Source organism: Podarcis raffonei, chromosome 15 (assembly GCF_027172205.1).
Source record: "Podarcis raffonei isolate rPodRaf1 chromosome 15, rPodRaf1.pri, whole genome shotgun sequence".
NCBI lineage: Eukaryota > Metazoa > Chordata > Lepidosauria > Squamata > Lacertidae > Podarcis > Podarcis raffonei.
In genome coordinates, this window is record NC_070616.1 from 13,005,666 (window position 1) to 13,019,819 (window position 14,154).

At 47.9% G+C, this 14,154-nt stretch overlaps 1 protein-coding gene across 3 annotated transcripts in view; it reads right to left on the reverse strand.

Annotated features, from left to right (window-relative positions):
• The window catches only part of LOC128403204 (sarcoplasmic/endoplasmic reticulum calcium ATPase 3), a 90,729-nt gene that overhangs the window by 5,922 nt on the left and 70,653 nt on the right, over positions 1–14,154 (reverse strand). For all 3 annotated transcript variants that reach the window (XM_053367893.1, XM_053367894.1, XM_053367895.1), the window contains 9 exons: positions 13,593–13,695; positions 12,941–13,072; positions 10,728–10,853; positions 7,863–8,081; positions 6,762–7,097; positions 5,910–6,130; positions 4,167–4,369; positions 2,084–2,169; positions 1,570–1,703 (listed from right to left, as the gene is read on the reverse strand). In XM_053367893.1, coding sequence (XP_053223868.1) covers positions 1,570–1,703; positions 2,084–2,169; positions 4,167–4,369; positions 5,910–6,130; positions 6,762–7,097; positions 7,863–8,081; positions 10,728–10,853; positions 12,941–13,072; positions 13,593–13,695 — 1,560 coding nt within the window. The remainder of the gene's footprint in view (positions 1–1,569; positions 1,704–2,083; positions 2,170–4,166; positions 4,370–5,909; positions 6,131–6,761; positions 7,098–7,862; positions 8,082–10,727; positions 10,854–12,940; positions 13,073–13,592; positions 13,696–14,154) is intronic.

The following is a 14,154-nucleotide window of genomic DNA, read 5'->3' on the forward strand; positions in this document are numbered from 1 at the left end:
GTTAAGTTATGGAACTGTGGGATTTTTAAAATCAACACACCATCTAGTCACACTAAATCTCATTTACTCTGGTGAGTGTGACCAGAAACATCACAGGAAAACTTTGCTATGCGCCCCCTCCATTTTGAACATGCATCGTTCTTCCCCCCATAATTCACCCATGAAAAGGATAGGAGAGACCATCAGCTTTACCTCCCCAAATTTCGTCACTTTAAAGGTAAAGGGACCCCATTAGGACCACTTGTGACCGACTCTGGGGTTGCGGCGCTCATCTCGCTTTATTGGCCGAGGGAGCCGGCATACAGCTTCCGGGTCATGTGGCCAGCATGACCAAGCTGCTTCTGGCGAACCAGAGCAGCGCATGGAAACGCCGTTTACCTTCCCGCCGGAGCAGTACCTATTTATCTCCTTGCACTTTGACGTGCTTTCGAACTGCTAGGTTGGCAGGAGCAGGGACTGAGCAACGGGAGCTCACCCCGTCGCGGGGATTCGAACCGCCGACCTTCTGATCGGCAAGTCCTAGGCTCTGTGGTTTAACCCACATCGCCACCCGTGCCTGTCACTTTACTCAAGCCCCAAAAAACCATGACCCAAATTAAAGTCCAATGTGCTATATTACAAACGTATTATAATGATACTTTTGATATTGGTGATAATGAAGACGACGACGGTAGTGGCCCTGCCCCCTTACGAATGCTGCGGGTTACATGCTCCGCTAACCCGGAAGTAGATGCCCCTTGTTGCGACCTTTGCTCCAGAATGCAAGCGGAAGTCGCACTCCGGCGGCATGGCAGCAGCGGGAAGTGTCATTACAGAAAGCGCTACTCATGTTACGAGCGGTTTCCTGTTACAAACGGACCTCCAGAACGGATTATGTACTTAACACGAGGTACCACTGTATTTTGGAAAGCAGTTTTCAGGTTATGGTCTTTGTTTGGAAGCCACTTGGAATCATGATGGTGGACCAAAACTTTTCAAAACTGCCAGTGTGGCAGAGAGCCAGTGTGGTGTAGTGGTTAAGAGCGGTGGACTCGTAATCTGGTGAACCAGGTTCGCTTCCCCGCTCCTCCACATGCAACTGCTGGGTGACCTTGGGCCAGTCACACTTCTCTGAAGTCTCTCAGCCCCACTCACCTCACAGAGTGTCTGTTGTGGGGGAGGAAGGGAAAGGTGAATGTGAGCCGCTTTGAGACTCCTCCAGGTGGTGATAAAGCGGGATATCAAATCCAAACTACTCCAAACTACACTGTGGTGGGGTTTTTTTTGGTTTCTCATAATTCCTGTGCAACTCTAGGCATTTTCCACTAGTGGCAACAATAATTTATGCCACAGAGCATGCTCTACCCAAATGATTTTGTACTTGCATGATTCAGAAGCACATGCAGATGTCAAGGTTCTCTGCACATCTACGCATGATTTACACATGATGCAGCAAATCCCCTTCCTGTATTAAACGGGCCACAGACTGTACCTGTGTTAGCCAGTTCCCATTTGCTAGACCATTTCTTCTTAATTTCATACCCAAACCTTTTTTTAAGGGAAGCAGATGCCTGGCCAGCAATGCCATACCTGTTGAGTGCATTTAACATCTCAATGGTCACCAGCACAGAGAGCGCCATGGTGGTCGGGTAACGCGATTCAAAAATTTCACAGTCGACGCCTTCGAAGATGGGGTTGTCCTCTGTGCATCGCATGAAGTTCCTCTGTAGGCAGGAGAATATAAACACAAGTCTGGAGATGGGGGGATCTTTCACCACCACTACCAACAGGTTCCAGAGGAGCCTTTTGCTCCTAAAAATTAAATTACTATATTCCCTGTTTTGCTAGCAGCACTCACGAAATAGCTATTCCTGTGGGTTGACAACAAGAATGACTAGGTTTCCTTGATAGCTATGCTCTGCCTCCGTGGTCTGAGGCAGGAATGCTTCTGAATAACAGAAGCCGCAGGAGGGGAGAGTCCTCTTGCGCTTGGATCCTGCTCGTGTGTCGGCCACTGTGAGAGCAGGATGCTGGACTAGATGGGCCAGATCCAGGCTCTTCTGATATTCTCACGTGTTTTCCCTGCACTGGACTATCAACTTACCAGCTGGTGGAAGGTAACTTGTGGTCCTTCGGGGTCATACAAGAACCACCAGGTAGCTGAACCCACAGTGGCAAAGCCAACATACACTGCAAGGAAAGGAGGAAAAAGTAATTGATCACACAGGCTAAACTCTGTGTGCTATTGTGCTGCCTTCAGAAGGCAGCCATTCGACAGTAGCCATATCCTCCAAGCAGGCTTTACAGGGCAGCCCCACTCTAAGCATCATTTATTTGTTTCAAAGGCTACAATCAAAAGACTCTCCCTGGGCAGCTTCTGTTCACCGGCATTTCTGATGGTGCAACCTAAATACCACAAGCTTTATACTCCACCTCCCATGGGACATGTCTGGCAAGTGGGCAGGGCCCCTGGCCTGTCAATCACACAACATCGCAATGATGTCACTTTGGCACAGCTGTTAGGCAGGGAAGCCCAGGCAATCAGCTGATTGTTGGTGCTTGGAAAGGACAGATCTTTGCAGTTGCTGCCAACCAGCTGATGGGAGGTGTCTACAATTTCCCCTTTCACTCAAGTGGCTTCTTTAGCTGGCCTACATTGTGCAGTGGGAAGAAGGCATAGGGTGAGGCAGCATAGCTGTCAACGTTTCTGTTATGTACTGAAGTTCTCACCCTGGGCCAGCAGGGGGATACTGTAGATAGTTATGCAAATGAAGGATCGAAAGTGACGTTCAGTGATTGGATAGTTTTAGAAAGTTGCTACAGTTACGTTGTTCTGGAGCTCTATATAAGCAGGCTGACTGAGCTCTTCAGTTCAGTTCTGTTCTGGCCTTTGAATAAACAAGAGCTGTTTGAAGAATCGCTGTGTCGTCTGGTATGTTCGCCCACAACTTAACAGTTTCCCTTTTTTTAAAGGGAAATTCCCTTATTCCGAATAGGATTCCTCGCAAGAAAAGGGAAAAGTTGACAGCTATGTGAAGCAGGTGGGTGGGGCTTGTCTTGTCTTGTCCAAAACATGGGACAAATGGAAGGCCCTGGCAGGCCGAATTAGACCCTCAGTTAGAGATGCCCCAATACTGCTATTCCCACTTATCTGGAATTAAGTCCCATTGGCCCCAGTGGGATTTACTTCTGAGGAGACCTGTTAACTGCCTGGTTAAGATGCTGGGCATTATAGAACATAAAATCAGCGAACAAAGCCCCGCCTAGAAGGCTTACAATCTAACTGCAACAAAGATGTGATTGGAAGGAAGCAGGGAAGCCGAATATCTCTCGCTCTCAGAGTAGCCAAGTGCCGCACTCCAGCTAAGCAAAACCCACCAGGAACCGACCCAGACATTTTGCAGTTTTCCTCTTTGGAGCTTGTGACGCAATGACAGAACGTTGATGCCCATTTTGTTTCATGCCGTGCTATTTTTAGTTACTTATAATTAAATGAATTTACTAGTCACTTTTTTGCCATGGCAACTCAAAGCAACTTATGAAAAAGCTTAACCCCCCACAAGAAAACCCCCATAGATACATTAAAACTAGATAGGAAAGGGATAATGCATTATAACATCCCACCCACTCTAGAAGGCCACAGGTCGCTAGGAGCCAAAGGTCTGGTTAAAAAGGAATGTTTTTGGCTGGCGCCTTATGACATATAATGACGGTGCCAGGCCTGGGGAGAGCATTCCACAAAACAGGGAGCCACCACCCAAAAGGCCAATTCTTGTATTTTATTTTGTTTTATTCCTTTTTACCCTATTATACACCCTATTGGATAATGCATTTCATGTGGCTCTCATCGTATTTCCTTGATGCTCGTCATTGGCTGTAACTATGGAAATTTGGTTTAGAATGTGAGATACACCTGAGATAAAAACTCACTAGCCTTTTAATCACACTAAGGGGTGGTGAGGATGAAGAGGCTGTGATGCTCCACCCTTAGCCCCACCCCACGGTCACCTGACACCTGCTGGATTCTGATGCATTCTGGGCAAATGTCTGCAGAGAGGACCCGACTCTATGCACACAGTCTCCCTATGGGAACAAAACTCTGTGCTGGGAATGGGGGTTAAAGCAGTCTCTCCAAAATTCTCCTTTTGTCCCTAATCCCTAGTGTTGAACATGGCCTCGTTTCTCACCTCCAATGGCAAGGTAGCGGAAGAAGAGCCACCCGCTGATCAGAGGCTCCCTGGGATTCCGCGGCAGCTTGTCCATGATGTCAAGGTCAGGTGGATTGAAGCCCAGAGCCGTCGCTGGCAGCCCATCGGTCACCAGGTTGACCCAAAGCAGCTGGACTGGGATCAACGCTTCGGGGAGGCCCAGGATGGCTGTCAGGAAGATACTGGGGGAAAGAAACACACAGAAATTCTACCATGACTTGATTTCACTCCCAGTGCTTTTCTTTTTTTATCACACAATTGATAAACCTCAGGTCTGTGGGCCAGATTTCAGGGGATCATAGAATTGTAGAGTTGGAAGGGACTCGAAGAGTCATTTAGCCCAACCCCTGCAATGAAGGAATCTAAACTAAAGCAACCATGACAGGTGGCTATCCAGCCTTTGCTTAAAAACATTCAAGGAAGGAGAGTCCACAACCTCCTGAAGGTGACCCTCCACCGTCAAACAGCTCTTATCATCAGAAAGTTCTTCCTGATGTTTAGACAGAATCTCCTTTCTTGTAACTTGAAGCAATTGGTTTGAGTCCTACCCTCCAGAGCAAGAGAAAACAAGCTTGTTCCCTTCTCCATGTGACAGCCCTTGAGATAGTTGAAGATGGCTATCCAATCTCCTCTCAGTGTCCTCTTCGCCAGGCTAAACATATCCAGCTCCTTCAACCATTCCTCATAAGGCCTGGTTTCCAGAAACCAAGGATTGGAAACCTCCAGGGTTCCCCCCTTTTGTGACATGAAATGCGGGGCAAGAAGAGATGCAGCTGGAAAGCAGGATTGAACTCCCTGCCTATTGGCTGAGGCATGGTGAGTTTACTTCTTTATTATTTCCATTTATAGACCGCACTGCTAGCTAAAAGATCTCAAAGCGGGTTGCGCACACAATCAGTACGATAAAACCACGCCAAACGTGTCGCATAACAAAATGCATTAACAATATCCACAAATGTAATAAGGAATGAATAAAATTGGAGAGCCCTGCAAGGTGGTGTAAATTTCAAGCGCCACAACCTGCATGCAATCATCCATCCCATTTTACTCACAACCCTGTTTCACACAACCACCACAAGCGTTCGTTGATTCCAACATTGCCCCCATCAACCCTTATACATAGATCACTCACCCTCAACAATATTACAACCCATGTACCACTGCCAAGCATATACAAATTAGGCACATCCCTAATATCTGAAGCAGTAATGGACTTGTGCCCCCCTCCTGCTGGACCATCTAATACTCCCATCTATCACCTGAGAGGCACCCAGTTCTCTACCAGAGCATCTGTTCTGCTCTGTGGTGAAAGCTCCGGTGTACCTCAACCCTTCAAAAAACAGAAGTAAACTCCCTGCCCATCAGCTGATGTACTGGTGTGCAATTCTGCATTCTTCCCACCTGTCAAAGTCAGCCCATTTGTGGGGGAGATAAAGATCTGGCTCGCTGGGGAACCCCTGCTTTATTATTATAAAGCTTATGAATTAGGAGTGGAATCCCCATGCTCAAGCCAAACTTGTCTGCTGGGGAGCACCCAATGGACAAAGCAAACAAGGCGCATTTACGCAATCTTTGATGGCTTTGAAGGCACCCTCCCAATATTTTGGACTACAACTTCCATCATCGCCCGTGACGATTGGCCATGCTGGCTGGTGTGAGTTGGCACCCGTCTGGAGGGCCACAGGCATTCCTAGCTCCAGAATGGAGGGAGAAGGCGCTTACCAGACCACTTCTCCAACGTTGGAGGAAATGAGGTAGCGGATGAACTGCTTCATGTTGTTGTAGATGGCGCGGCCCTCCTCCACAGCTGCGACGATGGTGGAGAAGTTGTCGTCGGACAAGACCATTTCCGCCGCTGACTTTGCCACCGCTGTGCCGGAACCCATGGCAATGCCGATTTCGGCTTTCTTCAACGCAGGGGCATCGTTCACTCCGTCGCCGGTCTGGAGCACAAAGAAAAACCCTTGTCACTGGAAGGAACATAAGAAGAGCCATCTAGGCCAGCATTGTTTTCTCACAGGGGCAAACCAGACGCCTGTGAGAAGCCAGCAAGGCTATAACATTTAAACATGTTATAAAATACAATGTGTTAATAACAAATGAGTTTAAATGCACATTTAGAACCAGCAATTAAAATCTAGTTTGCCCTGATAGCAGCCCATTGGGGAGCACTGTTTGCACCTTGATTTCCAAAGACCTGTCTGAACAAGAAGGTCTTAGGCTACTCAATTGGGAAGGAAGAAGAAGAAGAATAATTATTCTGCAATATGGGAGCAACCACAGAAAAGGCTCGATCTTGGGTCACCACCAGCTACACCTTTGATACTGAAGGGACTGGGAGAAGGTGCTCACCTGAGGATCTTAGCACTTGGTCAGCTTCATACAGGGAGACACGATCTTTCAGCTGCCTTGGGCCCAATCCACTCCCACCCAAGCTATTTCCCAAGATTAACTGCAGGTCCAGCAACTGGAAGGGGATTTGGAGCCAGCTAGCTCCGAAATCTCATTCAGCAACATGACTGGACGCTTCAGGTGCAACAAGACAGGCAGGGAGTCCCCATTTCCAAAGCTCACCATAGCTGTGATTTCGTTGAACGACTGCAGGTACTCCACTATCTTGGACTTGTGGGCAGGCTCCACGCGGGCAAAGCAGCGAGCAGAGCGGCAGGCGTTGCTCTGGTCCTCTGGCGAGAGGTCGTCGAATTCCCTCCCCGTGTAGGCTTTGTCCGCCACCTCTTCGCTCTCCGAGAAGATCCCAATCCTCCGGCAGATGGCCACGGCCGTCCCCTTGTTGTCACCAGTGATCATGATGACCCGGATGCCGGCTTTCTCGCACATCTCGATGGACAGCATCACTTCCTTCCGAGGAGGGTCCAGCATCCCCACGCAACCCACGAAGGTCAGGTTGGTCTGCAGGCCGGATGAGAAGGGAGGGATCAGTCCCCTGAAGAGTGGTACCCACCAGACTTTCTATAAAGGGAAGCCCTTTTTAAGAAAGGCCCGAGGTTGCCTAGTGGTTATAGTCAGGAATGGCTGAGGATAGAACTGGGTTTTTCCCAATGCCTCCTCTGAGGAGGCAAAGAATTATCAAACTGCTTTGGCTAGGAGGCCAAAGGTAGATGTCATCCCAAACAACCGGCGAACACAAAATTGAAGAAGGTGGATATAAACAATGAGAGCTTAAAGGTAAAGGGACCCCTGACCATTAGGTTCAGTCGTGACCGACTCTGGGGTTGCGGCGCTCATCTCGCTTTATTGGCCGAGGGAGCCGGCGTACAGCTTCCGGGTCATGTGGCCAGCATGACTAAGCCACTTCTGGCGAACCAGAGCAGCGCACGGAAACGCCGTTTACCTTCCCGCTGGAGCAGTACCTATTTATCTACTTGCACTTTTGATGTGCTTTCAAACTGCTAGGTTGGCAGGAGCTGGGACTGAGCAACGGGAGCTCACCCCGTCGTGGGGATTTGAACCGCCAACCTTCTCATCAGCAAGTCCTAGGCTCTGTGGTTTAACCCACAGCGCCACCCGCGTCCCAATGATAGCTCAGGGAGCCTTAAAGTCTTTGTTTATGAACTGTACACAGCTCCTTAACCCTGCTCCTCATGCACTGCTCCAACCACCTCACTCCATCCTAAACCAGGCTGCTCTTTGGCCTCTTCCTTGACTCTGCCTTACCTCGTAGTTGATGAACTGGCTGGAATCATCCAGGCGCATATCCTCCTTCCGGGGAGGGTGGTCTCTTGTGGCCAATGCGAGGCAGCGCAGGGTGTCGATGCCAGTGCCCCACTCCCGGATCTTGGAGAGTATCTTCTCCTTGGTGGAGAGAGTCAGGGCAACCCGGGTGCTGCCGACACGGACATAGTTGCAGCGCTCAATGACACTCTCTGGGGCGCCCTGTCGGAAAAGGTATGGAAGTCACAGGGCAGGCCCATTAAGAGATGCAGAAGGCAAGCAAACGGGTAAGAGATTGGAGGACAACCAGCCCAAGAGCCGGGGGGTTTCCTCAGGTGGGTTCCATTAGCACCCAGAGGATGGAGAGCCGACTAAAGGGCCAGGGCTAAAATTCAATGCAAATTATTTGATGGGATGGATGTGCCGCCTGCCCTCTTCAAATTCACAGACACAGCGTGGACCACCTGAATGATGCTCGCAGACTCCTGGTGATACATGGACTATGGTTTAGGCACCTCCTGCTATATTGCACGTTTGCTGCTATTTTAAAGGTTTTCCTTGTACATTTGTAAAGTCACCATTTTTAGTTGTAATAGCTTAGCGATCCCCCCCGTATTAAGTGAAAGAAAAATGGTCTTAAAACTAAGCCATTAAGAATAAGCAATTTCTGTTCACTTTTTGCAAACAAAAAACACACTTCAAAAATCCAGAAGTGGTGAATCATCTGGTTGAGGGTTGTGTGCCAAACCACCAGTAAGTTTAGAAACCTTGGGTTGGATCGGTCTGATGAAAAGAGCAGCAAATTCAGACCCCATCCCTACCCAGCAGGACAGATTTTTAAAAACAACAACAACAACACAACAATCAATATGTCCTTTAGCCGAACTCACAAACGAACACTGGGCATTTGATCCATGATACCTCTGCATGAAAATAGAGACTTAAAAGTAAAACAAGAGTGTGTGCTATTTAGGGAATTACTTTTCTGCCTTTTGGAGCAGAGAAACGTTTTTCTCCCTCTGTTATAACACTGCGATTCACGGACATCCAACGAAGGTGAAGGTTGGAAGGACAGAGAAAAGAAAGTCCTTCTTCACCCAGTGCATAGTTAAACTATGGCGCTCCCTCCCTCAGGAGGCAGTGATGGCCACCAACCTAGATTTCTTTAATAAAGGATTAGACATAACCATGGAGGAGTGGGCCATCAATGGATGGCTACGCTCTGCCTCCAAAGTTGGAGGCAGCAATGCTTCTGAAGAGCAGTTGCAGGGAGCCACAGGAGGGTAGAGGGCTCTTGTGCTTGGGGTCCTGCTTGTGGGTTTCTCACTGGGGCATCTGGGTGGCCACAGTGAGAGCAGGATGCTGGACTAGTTGGGGCATTGTTTTAACCCAGCAGGGCTCTTACAAGCAATGTGATTTTCACCTCCAGCGCAGACCCCTTGCATCCCAGGGGTAAGGAACCTGCGGCCTTCCAGACAGCATTAGACTCCAACTCCCATCATCCCTGGGCAGTGGGCCATGCTGGCTGGGACTGATGGGGGCTAGAGTGCAGCAAGCTCTGGAGGTGCAACCCGTCTCCCTACCCTGCTATAGCAAGGATGCTGGCTTTTGAATTGTCTGTTTTCCTCCCGATATCCTCTTGCATATGAGAAGCTCTGCTAAGTGAGCAATTGTAGAGGTAAGCCCAGTGTTAGTTTAGCTCACTGGGAACTCAGCCGACGCCCACAATTTCCTCTAGGTGGTGCTGCTTTGCCAGTCTTCAAATGCCGCATGTTTCGCAGAAGGGGGAAGCTTGGACAAGGGAGCAGAGTTATGTGGAATACCGAGAACCCTGATTAGGTCACTACAAAACCCAGGCGGAAAGGGGAAATCGGTGACGTAGACAGAACAACCCTGGTCAGCAGCAACAGAAAACGCTTCTTCACGGAAGAATAGCACCATCATGTTATGCCCCTGCTGAATGAAAGGTGGGGTATATATGTAATGAGTACGTAAGAGGATGCCAATTCCCCGGGATTCCAGTTTCACTAAAACCTTTTGTAAGCATTGCCAGGATTCAGCCTTGCCCAGAGCTAAAACCTTGGAGGAAAAGCAGCAGAGAGCAGGAGCCCCCAGCAGCCAGTATGGTCAATGGCGAGGAACGATGGGGAGTCTGCCAATCGTGGCTGGACTACTGCAATTGTTTTAGTTTGTTATTACATTATGGGTTGCTGTTTTTTGAGTTTTTGTATTGTAAATGCAGAGAGAAGAAACGCGGTGGTGTATCTGTAATAGTGAAACCGGGTGCCTTCTTCTGCCCCAGCTGCAACAAAACATGTCTCTCTCCCGTATCGGTTCTATAGCTACAGCAGGCACTGTAACTCTCCAACGGTTTAACTTTACGCCCCACTGGCACACTCTTCCAGTGCGGTACAGAAATTTAATTAAAAAAAATAAGTAATTTGGTCTTGATGGGGCTACTATTGTGGTTGGTGTGGTGGTAACTAGGTGGCTTATGGAGACAAACTCCCTCCAGCCTAGGGCATCTTGCTTGTGGGATTTGAACTGGTACTGGTGTGCAAAGCCCTATGTAGTTTGGGACCAGGATACCTAAAAGACTGTCCTCTACACAACCAACCAATCGCTGTGTTCTGCTGCAGAGGGCATCCTGCAGACGCCATCCTATCAGAAGGTCTGGTCTGCACAATGTCAGAGCTCGGTGGCATTCAGCACGGCGGCACCTACCTTCTAGAACACCCTCCCAACCCTCAGCAGGAGAACCCCACGCTGCAACATTCTGTTGCCGCTCCCCTTTCATTGCCAGCTTGTGAAAGATCAGCATTCTGTGGCCACCAAGTGGAGCAGGGCTCTCTGCCCACGAGCTGGTACCTTGACAAAGAGCTTGCTGCCAGAAGAGTTGTGGTTGGTTGGCACTGGCGTGCAGTAAACCGACATGGACTTGCGGTCGCGGGAAAATTCAAGGGTGCACTCCTTCTTCATCAGCTGCTTGATCACCTGAAGAGGGAGGAGGTAAGAAAGGATGCAGGAGTTGAACCCTCGAAACTTCAGCAAGGTGAATTCTCTTCAACGGGTATGGAGAAGGTTCAGAAAAAAGCAGATAAACTCAACACCAAGATTTCTAGAAAATTCCTAGTATTAGGGTCCTACTGCTGTGTGTTTTTTGTGGGGGTCAGTCTGGGTGATACCTGTGGGCCCCTTACTAAAGGCATCTGCTGTGCAGGCACATTATCCTCAATCCAATTAAATATTACCAGCGCTGGAGAAAGCCTCAGATTTACTCTGGTTGACCCTTGGTGCTTTCAGTTTAATTGAATAAGCGTAATGGCATTTCCTCACAAACCTCATCTTTCTAGTCTTCAGATTCCCAGCTGCCTATAGATGAACCCAGCATTCAGAGGAAAATCTGGACGGTTGCCAGTAGTCAGATCTACATCCAGTATCCCACGGGCATCTGGTTGGCCCCTGTGAGGATGGGATGCTGGACCAGATGGGCCACCGGCCTCTAATCCAGAAGAGCTCCTCTTATGTTCTTATGCGTTCCAGCACCAAGGGTGTTCCTGCAAGCAGGAAGGCAAACACTCGAGAGGGGCTTCATTTTAAGGGGATGGATGACTCAGTAGAACTTCCATTTGCTTTGGCTTTCAATCAGGCAGGTGTGCAGCGCATCTCGGGTGATGTTTTGCACAGGGATGAATGGGATTACGCAGCCCACAACTCAATGGAATAATTTGCCATATTCTTCCGTGTATAAGACGGTGCTTTTTGCTTAAAAAAAATAGGCAAAAATTGGGTGTCGTCTTATACACGGATAGTGAATGCAGAGGGGGAACGTGCGATTAATGGCAGCAGTAAGCAGGAGATTGGCAGCGGCAATTGGGCAGGTGATGGCGGTTGCCATTGGCAGCTGCGGCAAGATGTGTGATTGGCAGTGGCTGCAGCAAGCAATCGGCAGTGGCGGGCAGGCAGGTGAGCGATTGGTGGAAGTGACCTCCCCCACACCCCCAAAAAGATAACAACTTAATTTCTTAATTTTGGGTTAAAAACAAATAGGGCTCATCTTATAAAGGGTCTTATACACAAAAAACTACGGTAACAAACCAAGAGATCCATCTTGGCGCCAAGGCTCCTGCAAAGACCCGAAAGCTGGCGCTGCCAAGAAAGTCAATGCTTATCTGGTGCTATTATCAGTTGCCCTTCGTAATTCCCTCCCTTCTCAACTAGCTTTTCTAACCTCCAGAAGTCCCTCCTGTTCTGAGCAGCTCCTAAATGGCATGTCTGATAGAAAGAGGGTGTGATCAAGCGACTGAAAGACAGAGAATGAGTGTGTCTGAGAGAAACAGAGAGATATCGGGGGGGGGGGTTGACAGCGAAAGGCCAGCCCCTCCAAATGTCCCTATTTTCCAGGGACAGCCCCAGATTTATAGAAGCCATCCTGGTTTCTGGCTTGATCCCGGAATGTCCCGCTTTTCCTCAGGACATCCCTATTTTCATCACAGAAATGTTGGAGGGTATGAAAGGATGGAGTAGGCAACCTTTTTTCTTTCAAGGAACAAATTATCTTGGGGATATTATGGTGTTGCCAGATTTCAAAAAGTTAAAATCCAGACACAAATATTCTCTCGGACATTTAGAGCGACCTGCCCAGTTTTCGAAGGTCGAATCCTGGCTACGTCCGAGACGTATGGCAACCCTAGGATATTCTGTCAGGAGCCACACATTGACTTTGTGTGTGTGGCCAAAGCCAGTGGAAGGTGGAGCCAGAACCAAAAGAGGGCAGGTCACCCATTTTCTTTCTCTTTTTCCACCCCTTCTCTCTCTCTCTCTCTCTCTCTCTCTCTCTCTCTCTCTGCCACCCCCTTTCCTTTTCACCTCTCTTTCCAACACCAGATCACTCTGGACATAGGCCCAAACTGAACTCTTACTGAGGGACTTTGAAGTTCTCCCATGGGCTGCTTGTGGCCCAAGGGATGTAGGTTGCTCACCCCAGTGTAGGAAGCAAGCCTAGCCCACCCTGAACCTCTCTTCTCTGGCTGCCCCAGCTGAGCGCAAGGAAGCAGAAGGCAAATTAACGTCTTACGCACTGTATTGCATGCGTTCGCCCTCTCGACTTTGGAGAGGCTGCTGGTATCTGTGTCGAAAACGTTCATCTTCTCCACTAGGCATGTCAAGGCCGTTTCTGTGGCTTCGCCCACTTTTTCGTAGACTTTCTTGGACTGTTAACAGGAAGGGAAAAGGGGGAAGAACAGTGAGCAGAAAAGAAAGATGCGATATAGTTCTCATAGAACCCAGTGCTGTGGGTTTTCTGGAAATGTGTGTTTCTTTCTTCCTTTTAATGAACTTTTATTAACACTTTCCACAATGCAAAGGAAGACAATGTGTGTTTCTAAACATCACTCGCTCTCAGTCCAGATTACAGGGTTGTTGTGAAGATAAAATGGGAGCTCCTTGGAAAGGTGGGGGACATGAATGTAATAAATATTAAAGACTATTATCATTATTATTTTCTAGAAAGGAAAATAACAGTAAGAAAAAATTCAGTGCCCCAAATTACAGATATTTTATTTCATAATATATATATATACCACTTGATTGTAACAATAAACAAACAAACAAACCTCAAAACAGTTTGCAAAAATATAACTATAATTTTAATTTTATTTTTATTTTTTAAAAAACCTATTGAAAACATTCAAAATCATTATAATAAACAAACTGGTTTCAAGCACAACCCACCTCATTGTAATCTAGGGAGGAGTCGTTGCAAAGGGCACAAATTGTGGCGAGTTCCACCAGGCCGTCATACTGTCCACAGCGAACAGGCCTGTCATTCTTGAAGCTGCCATTTAAAAGTGGAGGGATATTGTCATTATTAACTATTGTTATGTATTGTTGTTATAATACAGATACCTTTACTGGCGTGACAAGTTTGGACATTTCAAATCACTGGGATAAATTTAAAAGGGAAAGGAGTTATTGTATTGTTGTTATTGTTATTTGTATACCCGCAAGTCTCAGGGCAGTCCACAAAATAAAACCACAATATAAAAGCACAAAATACATAATAAAAATAAAAGCAAGAGCAACCCAATAATCCTTCCTCCCCAACACATTTTAAAAGGGCATAGGATGTCAAATCAACCAAAGGCCTGGTTAAAGAGCCACTGCAAAAGAGGCCGGTTCTCATATTGCCGCCCTCTGGTCCTCTTGTGGAAGAGCCACATGAAGAAGGGCCTCAGCAGATGATCTCAGGGTCCGGGCAGGTTCATATGGAGAGAGGCGTTCCTTGAGGTATTGT